This window comes from Numenius arquata, chromosome 13, assembly GCF_964106895.1.
Source record: "Numenius arquata chromosome 13, bNumArq3.hap1.1, whole genome shotgun sequence".
In the NCBI taxonomy this organism is placed as follows: Eukaryota; Metazoa; Chordata; class Aves; order Charadriiformes; family Scolopacidae; genus Numenius; species Numenius arquata.
In genome coordinates, this window is record NC_133588.1 from 17,637,347 (window position 1) to 17,655,926 (window position 18,580).

The 18,580-nt window shown below is 37.0% G+C and overlaps 1 protein-coding gene across 2 annotated transcripts in view; it reads right to left on the reverse strand.

Annotated features, from left to right (window-relative positions):
• Nucleotides 1–447: 447 nt before the first annotated feature.
• Nucleotides 448–18,580, reverse strand: part of CDH8 (cadherin 8) — a 130,728-nt gene continuing 112,595 nt past the window's right edge. For both annotated transcript variants that reach the window (XM_074157952.1, XM_074157951.1), the window contains 2 exons: nt 2,062–2,313; nt 448–941 (listed from right to left, as the gene is read on the reverse strand). In XM_074157952.1, the coding sequence (XP_074014053.1) occupies nt 448–941; nt 2,062–2,313 (746 nt within the window). The remainder of the gene's footprint in view (nt 942–2,061; nt 2,314–18,580) is intronic.

An 18,580-nucleotide genomic window follows, 5' to 3' on the forward strand; every position in this document is an offset into this window, starting at 1 on the left:
AGATATTGCTTTTAACATTTCTGTGGTGGGATCTTTGTTGGCAATGCAGAAACAAACCATTAGCTTTACACATACTGGCAGGAGCTACTGTTCAACAGCAAAATCCCTGCAAGTCCATTTTCTAAGAAAGCACCAATTTCTTTTTGTTCTTTTCAACTCACTGAAGATAATCAAAGATCCAAATCTCCATCTTCAGAGTGGTCAAGTGAATATCAAATATCCAAAGACTTCTAGACACTCCACATACTTTACTTCACACTCCACAAGACTTAACCTCCTAACATATACTTTTTTTTTGGTTCAACATTACAATGTAGTTGATTTTATAGATGACTGGCGCTAAACTTGCCTCTAAAACAAAAAGCCACATTAGGTTTAACTAACAGCAGTGGCCCTAGAATATTACATGATCATTAAGTCAACAGTGAAAAAGTTTGTAATCCACTGTCAAGTTTCTTTGTCACTTTCTCCAACTGAGTAAAGTTCTCCAAGTCTTTTAAAGCGAGGACCCCATTCACTGAGGTAGTCAAAATTCTGATCTGAGTCTGATGTAGAGGACTCCAAAGAGCTAAGGGAACCAGCTGCTGACCCTCGTCCTTCATAGCCATAAATCTGGATAGAGTCATACGGTGGAGCCGTGGGATCGTTATCGGCTTCGTGAAGCCTCACATTAATAAATTCATCAACATCAACACCATTAGGAACAGGTGCAAGACCTTGCCTGGGCATAAACTGAAGATCAGGCTTAATATCCTTACGAGGCAAAAATCCATTAATTCCATCCGGATTTTGCAAAGTTGCAATGTCAAAAGCTTCTGTATCTTCTTCTCCACCTCCTTCATCATCATAGCGAATAATATTTTCCCTCACATCTTCATCGTCTTTGATGATTAGAGGCTCATTCTTGTGTCTTCTTAGTGTTACAAACAGCACCACAATGACTGCAAAGAAAGCATCACAGACTGATTAGGTAAAAAAATTCCAATTAAAGCACTACATGTTAAACACAGTTGTGGAAGGTTGCTTTTTGTGAAAATAAGAGTAATAAGGGTAGAGAAAAGCTGAAAGACCTGTTACTTCAACCCCATTCAAGTGACGCAAATTTGATCAGAAGCCCTGGTTAGTCCTCTAGTTTTCTATTACCAGCTCATATTTACATTTGAAATTCCATTTTATACAAGCAATAAGATTTTGCATACTTCCATTTTTGAGCCTCAAATTTAGATAACTTTTCCTTTCAAAAAAGTTACAAACTTGGGGGAAGTCAATCTATTCACTGAACGTAGTCTATAATCTACATTATGGATGGAGTTTTCCAAAATTAGAGTGTGTTTTTTTCTGAAAACATAGCCTTGGTGACAGAAGGAAATTGGTTTCTTTTTTTTCATGTGTTGCAACAGATACACAGTATATAACTGAAAAGAGAATGAGACAGCAAGGGAGAAAGAGCGAGCTTAGATACATCAGTTTCAGAATCATGGACAGATGCATAAAAAGCTCTAAATTGGTCACACTGGTTTTTTTGCAGCTTAATGCTGAAATCTCAGTTACTGATGTAAATCTCTGTTACAAAGTGAAGCTGCAAAGCGCAGAAATAGGCCTCTTCCTTCACTGTTCTCTCCCTCACTTGCTTGATGTCATGTACAAATTTTGTATGTTTTATTAAAATATACAATGCTTCTTATCTTGTAAAACTGTAATGTCTCTTATGCCATTACAATCCAGAATAAACTCATACAAGTCTTAGAAGAGACAACAAATCCATTTTCCATCATGTGCAGTATATACTGTGTTCGCCTTGCTGCTTAACATACCTGATTGATTTCCTGTTTCATATTCCATACCTGTTCATTATGTATCTTGGGTGTAAGACTACTTCAGATTGGGACTTTGCTTTATATGCTTTTGTTCAGTTCTTAGTACAGTAGGGATGCAGTCCTGACAGTACTGCAGCTTACATTCTATTAGACTGTATGTCCTTCTATGTGACTTCTTTGCTTACTTACAGTCACCCAGGAATCAGAAAAATTTTGAACACCAGGCTGTGAAGTGAATACATACCCAGCAGCAAAATGATGCATGCTAATATTGCAATTAGGGCTCCCATACTGAGTCCAATGGGAAGTACGTATGCTTCGACGTTACAGGACTGGACAATACCATCACTGCTGCAGCCACAGACGCGGATAGTGAGAGTGCTAGTACTGCTCATGGGAGGATTCCCACTATCGCTTATTATGATTGGCAGTAGATAGACTTCTTGCTTCTGCCGGCTGAATCCACTGTGCTTTGCCAGTATGCTGAGAGTGTTATCTGAAAAAGGGAAAATTTGCATTGTTTCACCACATAGAATAACTGCTAAAACCATAGCTTTCTCTTAATGCATTCAGAAAACCTCTATACAAACACATATGCACTTTATAATACTAATATGCCAGCTGTGTGTGACAGAAATCCTGCCCCTTTCTGTCTGGCTACCCATGCCCCAAACAAAGGAGTGCAACATGCATTTTCTTGTGTTTCGTGGTATGATCATAATGGCAACCCCTCACTTTCTTCTCTGCATACAGCCCTGTACTTGCCTTCCCATCATGATTCATCACTGTTTTTCAAATCACACAGTCATAAAAATTCAACCAGTACAACACAGAGAAATGAAATGTTAAAGTAACCCAAAATAAAGCACATTCATCAATTAAAACAAATGTTCCGTGCATTATAAGCACCAATTGCACAACATTTTGCCCTGCTAGAAAAGATTCTTTCTTTTTATTAGTAAGCAATATAGCAACAAACAAAGGAAAAGCTGAATGTATTAAAAGCTGTAGGCCTAATTTTCAGCGATCTAAATGTTTATTGGGCCTCGATGAAAATAGAACAAACCAAACCAGAAAGTGTCTCTTATGAAGGCAGCCAGAGAAAACAAACCTAGGACATTCTTACCTCTGCACACAGATGCAGATACGTAAATTTAGAAACATACAGAGGCATATGACTACATGACATCCTACCCAGACATACCGGAGTGCCTGTAAGAAAGCTTTGTATCTACGTTGATCTTGCTACTGGTCAGGTACTCATTCAAAAACATGGAATAGTTTAGAAATGTTTAATTTGCACTAACTGTGATCACCAGGAACATTTCTGACAGCCCATGGTATTTGTGCAGCATGTATCACTGCCCCAGCAGAAAAGACACAAATATGCTCAAAATAGGTGGCAGTCTATGAAGTACAAAAGCCAGAGAAAGATGCAGAGAAGGAAGAAGGGAGAAACATTAATGAAGCAAATCCTGTAAAGACATTTTTCACGTCCAAAAAAATAAATTTAAAATGCAGTATTTTATTCTTGAAGTCCTTCTTAGTAAGGAGCCACATTAATAAGGAATAAAGGTAGTTAACAGAATGATTACAGAATGAAATGTTATTAAACTTTATCATGACTTGAATCCGTATCAAGATATCAATCAGTAGGTAACTCCTGTAGTTAATTCATTACTGCCATAAAACAAAAGATGAAGAAAGATTATTTCATATTTAAGCACATGGAGTAATTGTCTCATACAAGAGAACAGAGAAGGTTTGTTTTCCCATTCAGCGACTAAGAAACTGAACTTCAAGTAGGCTCCTCATGAAGTCCAGGGTCTTTGATTTTGCAGTCTTACTGTATTCCTTCCATGGTGGAATCACCTACCAATCACACTTCTGCAGCCTAGAGAGGTTCTTACTATAATTTATATTGCAGTTTATGTAATCATTTCAGCATTTTTCCCACGGTCTTTAGAGTGTGTAACACATGAAGATCAACCCCAAAATTAATTACTTTATAAAGCAGCATAAATACGGTCACTTCATAATACCTTTGCAGAACAAAAAGGATTCCTAACAATTTTTTGTTTCAGAAATCCTGAGTTTCTATCTATTCAAGTTGGAAACAGTCACATCAAAACTGATGGCACCCTGGAGCTAAATAAATAGTCCAGTCCTTTCTTGTGCCCTTTCTAAAATTAAAGGAAGCATATGTGTTTACCGAAGATAAATTTCAGGTATAAGCTCTTAAGAATTCTGACAACTCAAATAGGACAAAACTCCTTGATGATACCCAGTGTTACGTGTGTCACAATGATGCAGTGGAAAAGTCAAGTATGTTTTAAGTCAACAATTAGCACACATTTAGAATTAAGCAAAAACCGCACTCCTTCTTGGTTGAATGTGTCAGAGATTTAAACACACACATGTGCAAGTTAAACCAAACCACTTCCAGTGTCATACTTGCTCTCTAGCTGCAAGGAACAAAGGGAAATATGTAAAATAATATTGCAGCTAAGTTTTCCTGACCATTGCTGTGAATAACTTTCCCAAAGTAAGACTACCACACCTATTGTAATGTGTAAAGGGTATATTTTTTATCTTACAGCATTCTTTTCCTCCTCTGCACCCCCCATTTCCAAATACTGAAAAATAACTGTATATGTCCATTTGACTTTCTCCTGAAAAATACAAAATATTTCGGCATAAATTGCATCCTTAATCCTTTGGCTTTAACCTTTCAAAGGAGAAAAAAAAATACATGGGGCTCAGTTTCCAGCTCTTTCTGTCTTTGAGGCAAATCCCACTCAGAAGTGCCATATCTGTACTCATTTATTCAGAACTCCAGAGACTTTTACAATTATATTATTACAGAGTGACTTCTTGTGCTTTAGAAATCTGTACTGATGCATACTGTTCCTTCCTATAAGCCTGGTACAGTCCTCTGTCCAAGCTGGAGGAAAGGATTGATACGCTGAGCTCTAGCATCCCTGCCCTTTGCAGATACGCAAAAGAGGTAAGGCACCTGCTTTAGGAAGAAATGGAAAAAAAGAAACTGCTGTTGTTAGTGACAGCTTCAGAGCCCTTCCATATTTCTGGCACACTCACTGCTACTCTGCCTGGTGCAGAAAATTTTAATAAGCCAAAATCAGAGAGTAAAACAAAGTAAAAAAGGAAGAGTACTATAAAGAGACAAATTGAAGAGGGCAGAAAAAAATGAGAGGAAGGAGGAGGGATGGAGAAAATAGAGTGCCCATTTCTGCCGATGAGTGAAGCTACTGTGAGTGTAAGAAACTACCTGGCACCAGTAATGGTTATCAACGCAAGTTCAAAAGAAATGAGATCAAGTAAAAGATAGGCAATGTATTTGGGACATTTAGGTACAGTATTTAAGTGTAAAAGAAGTTGTAATGGCTGAATAGTTAGTACTAGTGAGAAGAGATGTAAGACAAGGAGAGAAGAGAATAAGCTTTTTTTATAGAAGTTTTTTTTTGTTAAAAACTGCTGTGTTAGACTAAAGTTGAATTGTTTTGCCTGGGAAAAAACTGCCAATCAGAAGTTATCAACAGGAAAAGCAAAATGAAATTGCCAAATGGTTTTGCCTGTGGATGGCAAGTACTCAATTTTGCCCTGGGAATTTTGTTTAGCAAGAAATTCCTTCCCCTTCTTTGCTGTGTCCTAAAATAAATATAACTTGGTGTTGCTGGATACGTGACTCTTGAGTGAAGAACAGTGACTCTCTAATTGACGATTTAGTCGGTTCCTAGAACTTGAAAATAAATGCTAGCAGCTGATTAGCAATAAACTCTGTTTATCTGATTTGCTTTCTCTTCTCTGTGGCCATTCCCCTTACTCGTAGCTGACAAACCAGCAGGAATCTCCTCCAGGAACAACCTCCAGCACTGCTGCATGAATTAACTTGGCAGCAGGTGCTCAGCAGGAGAGGGGACAATCACTTTCCACTCATCTTTCCAATTAACCCACTGATCCTTCATTATAGCGCTGCTCAGGTTATTTATTTATTCATGTTACTTTTAGCAAAACAAGGAAAATTAAATGCCCCAAAAAAAGAACGCCTCTCTTAATAAAGCTCTGAGGTAACCTGCCACAGGCAAAGAGGTCTTTACCTCTAGTCAGTGAGATATGTTCAGGAGATCCTTTGACGTTCGCAATCAAAATGAGCCTTCCCTGAATTCTGTACCCTTCTGTGTGAGGAATGGATTGAAGAAGTTCATTGAAATGACAGAGTCCTATTAAAAGCCCTTTCACTGATGATGTACCAACTACACGGGATGGACTAGGAGCTATTCTCATCCTGCAGACTTAAGGAACTGTATAAATAAGTGATCTTATTAATTGTCTTACCACAAATTTTTGCATCAGTGTAAGGTCAGAGTAACACAGCCCCAGGAACACAGAACTACAGTTTACATCTGGAGTTCCTTTTTACCTATTTTTAAACATAAACCCAAATCAGTCATTTAGATCACCACATGACTCTCAGTTCCTAAAGTTTACAAGCAGATTTGCAAAACAACCATGAAAGAGACTGTTATGGGAATATCTCCCTCACAGCTGGAACAAGGAAGGACAATGCAGAAGGTCTTTACATGATGTCCAGTGTGATTTCTAGAAAAAAGCAGTTTGAATAACCACAACCGAGGACATGCTTACCACAGGGCCAAGGGATTCCTGCAGATTCCCAACTGTTCTCAAGATCCCCTGATCTCTTTTGAGATTCTTGGATGAAAGATTTTGAGGAAAAGTAAATGGAATAACTTTAATACAAAGCTACTTTTGGATTTGCTGGACATGAGTGACTTAAATGGCATCAACAGTTTGACAGGAGTCAACTTCTTTATCTGCCACTTTGTACAAGAATGCGTGTTGCAATTTTAAGTCAAACAATAAAACACCAGAAGAAAAGTAAAAACCAGAAACAGTTTACATCCAAGTGTCGTTTTCTCTGCACACGTTACTGCAATTCTTTCATTTCCTCATGGTCTCTAATATTTTGAGATCAGTGGACTTCCCTGCTGTGTAACCTTACACCTACATAGCTCTTTTTCAGCATTTCTTTTTCTATCCCTTTTATAATATTCTCAGAAAGATCAAATCATTAATGGTATTAAGGACTTTGTTGTAGAAATTGTTATCTATGCTGGATATGTTACTTATGCAAAGGAAGAATTTTAATTGGAAACTTTACAGCTGGAAGTACTAGAATGACAGAAATATGTGTTTCTTCATGTTTATTAGAGCTATCTTTTTGTGTACACTTTTTAGTCTTAAGCAGATTCCCCACGGCAGAGTCTCCTTTGGCACAAGTAGAGGAGCAGCAATATCAGCAGTGATAACTCTCTGCTTTTTTTGATAATGAAAAGATAAGGACAGCTCATTCATTTCATTTCATTTCTCAGTTCATAAATAGCATCTCTTCTCACATAAAAACCGGAAATAACTGATCAATTAAGTTATTCTCATCAAGGTTTCAGTAGAAACTACCAAAGTATTGGCAGAAAAAACAAAACATACAACATTCTAAGAAATGTTAGCTATATAATATTTAGGAGTCAGCTGCAAATGCACTAGAAGGGAACATTCAAGAGAATGCCAAGATAGCATTTCAGGTCTTTGCAGAACTATTCATTCATGTACATGCTTCCTGTAATACTATTCAGTACTGGAGACCTTACAATGTTAAAAACAAATTTTCAAAAGATCTGTAGCAATACTGGTATTTTTGTTTTTCTTTAAAATTCAAGCCTAATGACAGACACAGTGGTATATAGGGAAGATTCCAATCCCTGTTTTAGAGACTGGGAAATAATAAAGTTGTCCAAAGACACAGACAACTTTCAAAAAGTTTCTGCATACACTCCATGGGGTATAATCCGTATCTTAATCATTATTCTTTTGCATATTTTTTCAATAGTACATGTCTTTGCATGAAAGGCTTTACAAATAACGCATATTTAGATTGATAGTATCTGTAGAAACAAGACCAATGAATGCAGCCCCAACAATTCACTATTCATAGTCCCATATGTGATATCTCCTTGTCAATTCAGCTGTCTTGAAGTTTGTTTTTATTGCCGTAATTACGAAAGCAGTGGGAAAGGATACTCATGACCTGCTTTCTGATCTAACACAAAAACCGGAAGCAGCAACTTGCACATACCCTCATCAACACTCACCTTGTGAAAGAACACTATTCACAGACAGGCCTTGAACTGAAAAACTGATTTGTAGGTTCCAGACTATGCTTAACTACAAGTTACAAGCATCAATTTCTTGCTTCCAAAAGAATGCCATTAAAATGCTTTGAGAGATACACCCGTGTTTACATAAAACATTTTGCTTTTGCCTTAGGCTGTAACACTTTTTAAAGGAATACCCAATCAAAAGGGAACAGTTTTGAGTTTGCATGTTATAAATTCGCTAGTTGTTAGTAGATGAAAATACAATCTGTTCATTAGTATAACAATTTTGTTTCATGCTTAATATTTTCAACATGGATATATTAATGCACACCAAATACATTTTTATGAGAACTCATACGTATATATGTTAATATATATACTCAACTGTGTCCCATGTAATATTTTCCACATTTACTCAGTTGTCCTTGATGACTGAATGTCTCAAACAAAATCCTGTGGAACAGCAGTTTACAGGAAAGATGACCCTTTGCCTAATCTGTATGGTAAAGGCATAAATGTTCTATTCAAGTAGAAGGCTTATAATATGAAAATAAAAAGACACCATTTTTATAGTATATTTTGTCTGATTTATGATAGCCAAACCATATGGGCACTGAAGCATTCACAGGTATTTCAAACTGACCTGCTTTTCATGAATGTCAAAAATTTGTGATGTCTTCAAAAAAGCAGATTGATGACTGCTATTAAATTTGATAGCAGAAATGAGGTTCAAAAGAAAAAAGTTTTTGTGCTATAAAAATCCAGCTGACTGATCAGACTGTCTGTCCTGCACCACAGTAAGTCACACGCCATACTGACATACATAATGGCAATTCACCAAACATTCCTGTGACATATTGGCAAACAGCCGAATGAATTTTTATTTTTCTAGACCTGGATTTTCTGGAATCCCTTAAAATACCAAAAAAAATAAAAAGAAAAAATTATTTAATGGGAGAAAATGTACTGATGAGGAGAAGAGAATTGGAAAATGTCACATATGTATCTTTGATTATTTTTTTTTTCTTTAGCAATTGGACTAAATAATAATAGCTTATGCCAGAATTGAACTGCTGAATCAGCTAATGAATAAAAAACTAAACACATTTCCAGGTCATGTATTGCTTTGCAGAAATAAGAAGTGCTGCTAGGAATTTGGAATCGTGAGCAAAGTAATATTTAATCATGTAAAAGAATACATCATTCTCATATGTAAAATTTCTTGGAAACGGGAATAATCATGTTAATACAACTATGATACTGAACTTCTTGTAAATAAATTCTTGCCAGAACAAAAAACCCAGACAAATTAACAACAAAGTGATGGAATAAGCATTTCCTCCTACCTTTTTCCTTTGAAAAATGTGAACTTTAGATAATAGTCTGTATAATTTCTAGTTCTATTCCTTTGGAAAAGTCTGAACTTTAGATAATTGTCTCTTAAGTATTCTAAAACTTTCCTTTGACCTTTAGTCCAGCAGAGCTATAATCAAACATACCTATATGGTCACTTGCAGTCTAGCAGCAACTCTTGTATTTTCTACCTTGAGTTTTTAACTCATTGAGGGAAGGACAGAAAAACCCTGTAGAAGCATGCACTTGAGTCTGAAACAACACTAGTTTATTGTTAACAGGGTAGAGAAATAGTTAGGACATACTACCTCTCTGTCTTTCTAATTTACAGCCGTTTGTTGCAAGTCAAGCCAGGAAACTTTGGGCTCTGGTTCTGTTCAAGCTACACAGTTACCACAGTTATCTGAACAGTACCCAACATACCTGATTTTAATCTTACCCGCTGTGATGTTGTGCCCATTTATCTCTTCTGAATCCCCTGGTGCCGGTTATGATTGACATTCCCATAATCTGAAGCAAATTCAGGCCAGTGAAGATGTAAAATACGCTAAAACAGCACTGGCTTTTGCCATCATTTTTCTCTTCTGTATTCAACAAGCCAGCCACAAACTTGTTTACTAATAATCACATTGCTTTGACATGCTTTACTTTATTCGGATCACATCACTACATGGCATGTGCATTGAATGTTACATCTGTAAGTGTAAGAATTAATGCAGGTTGCCAAGCTCTAGTTTAGAAAGAGAGATGAAATGGCTGTCAAATGTGCTTAGCATTAAAAATACATTATTAACACAGCAATTTGCATAGACTGATGGATCATTTTTGAAATCTACATATTCTAGTTAATTCTATTATCTTGTTATTTTAACCAAAAAGTTTCAGAAAGTTATACTGTGTTTTATAATACTTTGATAAAATAATGGCTATATTTTGTGTTTGAACCAAGAACTTTCCGTTACCAGATGCCAATAAAATGCTGCAAAGATAAATAAAAAGCCAAAATATCCCAAGACTTTGCCGTCTATATTTCTCTTTAGGGATAATGGATTCTTACTCTTTCCATGACTGCGTACTTACAGGTGCAGTCTAGGGGGTGAAACTGTTGAAAGGTAGGTACCTAAGCCCCTTAGGCCACTGTCAGAATTACACTTTTACACATTACACCGATTTGGGGTTCTCTTCTGTGTAAAGCTAAATCTCAAGGAGATTCAACGAAATTTATAGTACTTTTGGTAAGCGATGGAAGAATTCCATCCTATGTTGTTCCCCTTCCTCACTTCCCAAACATCCTTCAATTCTTACTTGAGCGACTTACTTCTGGGGGCTGGAAAAGTTCAGAGACTTCGCGCCTATGAAGACAATCACAGATGCTTGAAGTAAGTCTTTCTTTCTAGAATGTAAACTATGAATACCATAGTAAGAAAAATCAAACAGGAACATTTTGGTTTTTAAATCTGATGTGTTCTTGGCATTTAAGTGAGTTTCACACCAAGCAACTTACCATCCACTTCTCCGTGCCATGATAATTGTCTTTTCTGTTCCAGTACCGTATGGAACATATACATGCACACACTAAGAATTTAAAACAGTAGATTTACCAGTAGATCATATAACAGTCCTTTAAAACTGAATCTGGAATCAGACGTATCAACCATATTGAAGTTCTGTTACAACAGTTAGAGAGCCAAATTCAAGCCTTTCCAGTGTATTTCTATTATGCTATTACTTTTTTTTTATAATGTTCGCTTTGAAATACAGTGGTAGAAAGCAACCACCAGACTATTAAAAAAACCCAACCAGCATTTATTGGAATGCCACCTATTTGTACTGGTGTAATAAAGGTCTTCTCAGCACTTCCCTTACAAAATGCCAATTTTCGGGGGTTTATAACTCTGAAATAACTTACTATGAGAAGAAATTTAGAACGTGTACTGTCTGCCAAAGAGCATTGAAAGTTAAATACAACTTACACTGGCTGAGGCATTTTAAGTCAGGATATAAATGAAAAAAAAAAATTTGACTTAACATTTTCTTGAGCTGGTGCCACTTAAGAAAAAAACGAGGCTTTGATTTTAAAGAGTGCCAGATCCTGCAGTTCTTATATATGCAGAACTCCCTTTAACTTCACTGAGAATAATCTCGTGTGAGAAAACTGAAAGGAGTGCCATTATACATTTTTGTAAATGTCATTAAAAATTATATTAGCTTTTTGTAATTTGAAGGACAGAAATGCTATGGTATAAGATTGCCCCTGGGCACGCAGGCAGCATGATAATGACTTTTTGAAGACATTCTTATATGCAGATTACATATAACAATAACAATTTGTTATCATCAGGCCATTAATGGCAGTAATTTATAGCTCTGTCTTACACCCAAAGTATACACTTGATGTCTTATTATATGCACACCTCTCAATGAGGATGTCCCTCCTATGGTGAAGACTAACGGTCATTTGAAATGCAGGGAACAGCAAAATGCATCCAGAGAAGGAATTGCAGTAAGTGAAAAAACCAATTACCTGTCTATAGAGTGGAATAGATTGTATAAAGTTGTCCCAGATACTCTCGGGAACATTTCTGCACACCATGTAAACTTCACATAGAGAAAACCTGGCACAGCCAGAAGTTCCAAACTAACACACACAGTCAGGTTACTGGGAATCAAAGCAGGTCTACAGGAACACACGTGCATATCCATTTAAATTTCAAGACTGGGACATACTGCAAGACCCTAACGTTGCTATGTACGTTCCATGACACAACACGTAACTTGGAAAGAAGCAACAGCCAGGGAAAGATGTCAACATTTGAATTCTGCCTCAGCTGTAGAGATATTACAGAGTCAATGCTTATATTGGTAAATATCTGCAAACTATAGCATCAGTTCATAAGATGTTTTAGAGTTTTCATGGAATCACAGAATGCTTGAGGTTGGAAGGGACCTCTGGAGCTCATCTGGTCTAAGCCCCTGCTCAAGCACAGCTACCGAGAGCCTAATACTATGTCCAGGCAGCTTCTGAATATCTCCAAGGAAGGAGATTCTGCAAATAGTAATACATTTGTTAGTCACAAGTGAAATATGTGTGTGACAAAACAGAATATGTCTTACTCGTTCTCTTCATATCAAATGGAGAAGTTGTAAGGTACAAATATATAACGTATCACTATGCTAAGAGAACAACTTGCATATCACAGTGAAATTGTTCCCTGTTGTCTTCTCATTCATGATGAAGAGTCTGACAAAGTACAAATGAAGTGCATAGGCAGAAGCTGCAATAAAAATCTGAAGCAGGATCAAGTAAAAGCATTACAAGAGACTAGGCAATTCTACCGGAAAAGGAGAATATATCTTAATATGCCAAGAAAACCTTCAAGATCATAAAAGAAAACCTGAAAAGTCAAAAAGGAGACCAGAAACAAACAACGCTTTGAGAAAGATACATGTTTCCTTACTGGGAAAAAGAAAAGAAAAAAGCCTAAGAAAAACAACTTTAGTCTAGAAAAAGCTAAGTTCTTTATAGAAAGTTTTGAAGCAAGGAGTTCTGCTAGACAGACTGCATTAGAATTCCATAAAGTTTTAGCAGATAAATCTTTCAGTCTTGCGTGTTAGCAGAAGACAAGCACAAAATAACAGAAAGTTACTATGTTACAAAAATATATTTTTCTCATTTCAAAATAAAAAATAGTACAGACAGAAGTTGTAATGTTGTGGGATAGATAAAGATAATATAAAAGGAGATGTACAGTGTAGAATTGAGTATAAACTACCTTCCTCTATATTTAGTATTCCAGGTTGTATCAACAATACAGCAGTGCTTTAGCTCCAGTGGTCATTAGCCTGGGCTCCACCACTTCCTTCCCTGAGCTGCAGAATAACTTCTACATTTTCTAACTGGGAGTTTCAGAAAAATCCAAAGAGACAACGTAATGTACTCTGGAAAATCTCAGTCTTTACCAGTCTATAGGGAGCTGCTAATAGGTACCATTAATGACAAATGTGAGTATCAGATGAATGTTTTAAAAGAACGTCTGCAGTGTATGCATGACACAATGACAGGCACAGCAATTAAATTACTTGTCCAAAATCATACAGGAAACCTTTAACCAAGCTCTACAAAACTATTCTGAACCCCAGAACTGTTCTTTACCCAAAAAACCCAGCACTCCTGTAGAGTGCTCTGACCTGGCTTCAGCTGGGATGGAGTTAATTTTCTTTCTAGTGGTTGCTGCGTTTTCAGACTTGGTATGAAGGGAATATCAATGATGTGTATTGGTTTAGTTGTTGCTAGGTGATGTTTATACTATTCAAGGACTTTTTCCAGCTTCCCATAGAAGCTGAGAAGGAGCATAGGCAGAACAGAATGGCTAAGGGAATATTCTATACCATAGACAACATAGTTGGTATATAAATGGGGGTAGGCTGGGGGGAAAAGGATCTGTGATCACTGCTCGAGATGAGCTGGGCAACCAATTAATCAGGTGGTGAGAGTGACTTGTGTTGTATTACTTTATCTTGTATATTCTTTTACCATTATTATTATTGTTATTTTACTTTTTCTGTTATTGTTCTATTAAACTGTCTTTATCTCAACCCACAAGATTGGGTTGTTTTTTTTTTCCTTTCTTTTCCCCTCTGTTTCTTCCTCTTCTCCTGCTCTTCTGGGGGAAAAGGGAGAACTGCACGAGCGGCTGCGTGGTCCTGGCTGCAGGCTGGGGTTAAACCACAACATGCTCTTAGATCACAAGGTCTTAATCTTTAGTGGGGTGAACACTATATAATTTACAGAAGGGTCATATATAATGGATGAAAATGTTATAGAGAGTGACATGACAGAGTTAAGCAAGGTTAGGGAGTGACAAGTTCAAAAAGGCTACATGAAACATTTTTATCTTATTTCTTATTATTTCCTATAGCCTAGATTTTAGCTTTAATTTTAGGTTAGACTGAACGGAAGTTTCCTAATATAACATGAACAAACCCAAAAAGTTCTGTGTTTTTTTTATGAGAGCAATTTGAAACATGTCATTTATTACATTCTAAAAATTAAAGAGAAGAAAAAAGTCAGTGTTCATATTCCAGACAGTCCACCATTCTCCAGGATACAGCAGAGTACTTCCATCATCATTCAGTGATTATTATTGATGCTGCTTTTAAGGTTTATGACTGCAATACCTAACTCCATTCAAAAATGTACACAGCCCTTAGCCTATAGCAAAAGTTGACTTACTTGAGCCTACAATTAGTTTAGGCCAAGCTGGGGTGATCTGACTTTGCTGTCTTAGTACGGGCAGACAGCTCCCACTGCTCTGCTGATTCACTGCCATCTGACTACACATCCATCCACGGTATCTTCGTAGGACCCCACTAGCTCTCCCTCTTCAACACCATCAAGCAGACATCTGGTCCTTTTCCTGAAGTTCTTCTATTTATCTCTCCCTAACAAGCTGGCTTATTATCTCACTTCAAACAGGGGCCCATCTTCACTCCCTCTATAATCAGCACTGATTACCAAGTACGCACATCCTATCATTTGAGGATATGCAAACTCTCTCCCCAGACTAGACAGGTCAACTTACGCATTTCGTTTATTTTCTGCGTTTGGCTCAATATATAAGATCTTTGCATTCAGTAAAATCATGTACTCTACCTCTTTCCTGGCCTCTGAATGGATTGCCTTCTAGGCATATTTATTATATAAATATTAAATAAAAATAATTACATAAATATATCACTAATTACTGGATGCTTGCCAAGTAGAATACATCCTAATTAGATAGAATTAAATGAAGACCAACAAAGTGATTCATTTTACAACAAGGCCACCCATACAAATTACAAAATCAGAAGTTGATGGGAAAATATTGTTAAGTGGTACAAAAAAATTCCGACTAACAGAATAAAAGCTTTGTCTCCCTTATTCTTTAAAGCATGAGGTGAGCAGCTCTGGTCAAAATGATTAAAAATTTCAGATTTCCTTCAGCTTGTCACTGCTATATTTGCTCCTTCCAGAGAAATACAGCCCATTCTTGAACAGTCATCTCCTTAAAAGGATTAAGGAGGAAATGAAAGGGTATGGAATAGATGTGACCGCACCAGACAGGTTCAGGACAATGTATAGACATATAGCTCCCATAATAATCAAGGTAATGGTCATATTGTAGGAAGAATGACGGAGATTCCAATAATAGTTATTCCTTCCAGTACATCACTGGTGTAATTGGTTCAAAACAAGATGCAAATCGGAACATGGTATTTGTCTTTTAAATTCACATTTTAATGTTAGTTGTGCAGTAGTTTATCAGACAAGCCTGTAGGCTGTGTGAAAAATTAATACCTTCTATTTTAATGGAGGAACCACACGCAAATAGTCTGTATACTTTTTATCTGTTATAATGACAAAAGCAGATTTTTACTAATCAAAGGAAAATTTAACAGCTAATATGTGATGATTCCTGCTTATATTGTTTTCATTTTTAAGCCCGTTTAGCATCTTCCTCTAGTAGAAGAGTGTTGGAATTCTTTTAATCTTTACAACTGAAACTTTAAAATGGGACTCCTATCTATTTTCTCATTAATTGACAAAAGAAAAGTACAATTAGAGTAACAAATAAATTAATTGTTATTCCCCCTCAACAGCTTGCACTTAGAATGTGATAAACCAAAGAAACATTCTAGAATGACAGCAACCAATAAATTTACAAGGTGCAAAAAAAGGAAGAAAAATGGTCTCATGCTGTAATTATCGATTAGGTACTTAGTGAGAAAATCCAAATATTAGAAGCAGACCAAAACCTACCAATGAGGTGGAAACAGAGGGGACTTCTTAAGATGCAATATGTGTCTGTCAGGTGATACACTGAGGTGGTGAAGCAGTAGAGGCCCTACCAGAAGGCCCTACCTTCAGCTCTACCACATCTTTCCCCCTACTCAGTGAATTAAACCCTTTTTCAAGAAATCAAACATAATCAGTGCATTGGCCATGTCCAGAAACTGTTTCTTGCAGAAAACCTGGAGGAATCAGATCCACCCATGAAACCAGAAGTGGTACTTTGGCAGAAGTCTCTTAATGTATTTTCAGAAGATCGTTGGTTAAAAATCTGGAAACTTATCTCCAAATGTTCTATATTCACTTAGTTATAAATACTACTATGAAATAATTTTAAAGTCCTAGAATATAATTATCATGGGTGGTGTTAACTTTCAAGGAATTATGTTTTTAAAGCACTTGGGGAACCTTTCAAAATTAAGGGGCTTCTGGACCAATGTTTAATTGGAAGACAAATTCCAGAGAGACGGTACTGTGGATCCTACTGTTGTCCTGATAGCACTTAGCTGAGAAGTTTTGCACTCATTAAGAACAAGGCTTTTCTGTCTGCTAAGCAGTTCAGTTTTGAGACCCTGATTTAATGTTTATTTTCCCCATTATGTGTCTGAAATTAAGTCACACTGAAGACTCTATTTGTTCATATCTCTGTTATTTCTTTCATCCATACTCCATATTATTACTAAAATAGATTTATTTTCATGTTAATTTGCTGACCAAATTCTTTTCCTCTTCTGTTTTGTTTTCATAACCTTTTATCCCTTACTTAGTCTTTTAAAGTCATGGCAGTGTTGCTCATTTTGTCTTTAGTTTTATTATGAAATTAAAGAAATAAATTGGAGAGAGAGAGATAAGCGTGTTCCACTATCTGAGCATGATGAAACTCCTACAGCAGGAAAATTCACAGCTGTCCAATCCATCTCCTCGTCATGAGTAAGCACTGTCGTACATATGGTGCACAACACTGACCTCAGATCTTTTTCACTCAGATTGCATCTGGTTCTTAATTAGTTTGATTTATAAAATGAAACATAATTGACGCCTTGGCAACATTATGTTGCTAGCAGCACAAATAATAAATTAAGAAGGAGTGAAGTAAAAGGCTCTTTGGCCATGTATGCATAATGGCATGCTGCGTTTATACAGTATTATCCTGTATTTCATCACTCGCTCTTCATGTTGTTTGGGGCTGGGTCATGTTTACATAAATGTCCTGAAATAGCTATGCAATTGTGATTGATTCATATGCTAACAAAAAAGGCGCTCTCTGCAAGGATGTGACGCTGTGGAAATTTGCCTTATTTTCCAATGTGCATATATAACTCTTCTGTAGTTGTCTGCAAGTATGTTTTTGTGAGGCTTGGAAAAGCGTTGTCATCACAGAGCTAAACTAAAACAGGACTGAAAGGTTAAACAGCATTTGGAACAGAAGTGCTCCCAGAGAAACACTTTGCCAGCTACAAAACTATAAAAAGTACAGACGTGCTGGGGAACACAGCAGAGCTGAAGAAGAGCCTAAAGATGCCTAGAAGAGGACAATCGGCTTACCAGATGGCCCCCTCCTTGCCGGTTCATTCATCGGGTTGGCCTGTCCGGTCGAATGAAGACTTGATGGATGACATCTGGCTTAGGGCGGAGGAGAGAGGGAATCTGTCTGGAGCCCTGCATCCTGAATACAGGAGAGGAGTGAGTAAGGTTTCAGATGGACAGAACAGACAGAATGGTCAAAGCGTGGAGGAGCTTGGTAGCTGAGTTAGCCTTTGAAGAGCTGATTCTATTTCTCTAACATTCAGTTTCAGCCAGAGCAGCTACGTGCACCAAGAAGGATGCAACTCTTTAAGCCTATCGAAGTGGTGAAAAGCACACAACCATTGTAAGAAGGCGTAAATCATCCAGACAGAGTTAAAAAGTATGTTTGCAGAGGAACTGCACTTAAGTCTTTGCCCATTCTATGGTTCTAATTAGAAGGGAGTCCAGAAAGAGCAGTGATCTGCATGCAAGAAGAAAGATGGGAGAGACAGCAGAAGCAGGTGTCAGTGAAGGAAGTGGCACACAAAGGACTGGAGTGGAAAAATGCTGGTTTCCCATCTACATTCATGTAATCTTCACTTCAGAAAATAACATCACATCCTTCTAGGCCAGGGAAGTTATTTTAAATCACACTCAATTGATATTCAACATCAAGGAAAAACAGAACATCAGGGAGTAACAGAACGTAGTCAATAGCGATGATAGTAAGGAAAGAAGGGGGAAAGGAAGCAGAAAGGTATAAGGTATGAAAGATATATACTGAGAGTATTTTCACTGACATTCTCAGACTAGATGGGACTAACACTACTGTACCATGGAAAAGTGTAACTTTGCTAGGACCACAAAATGGTATAGTA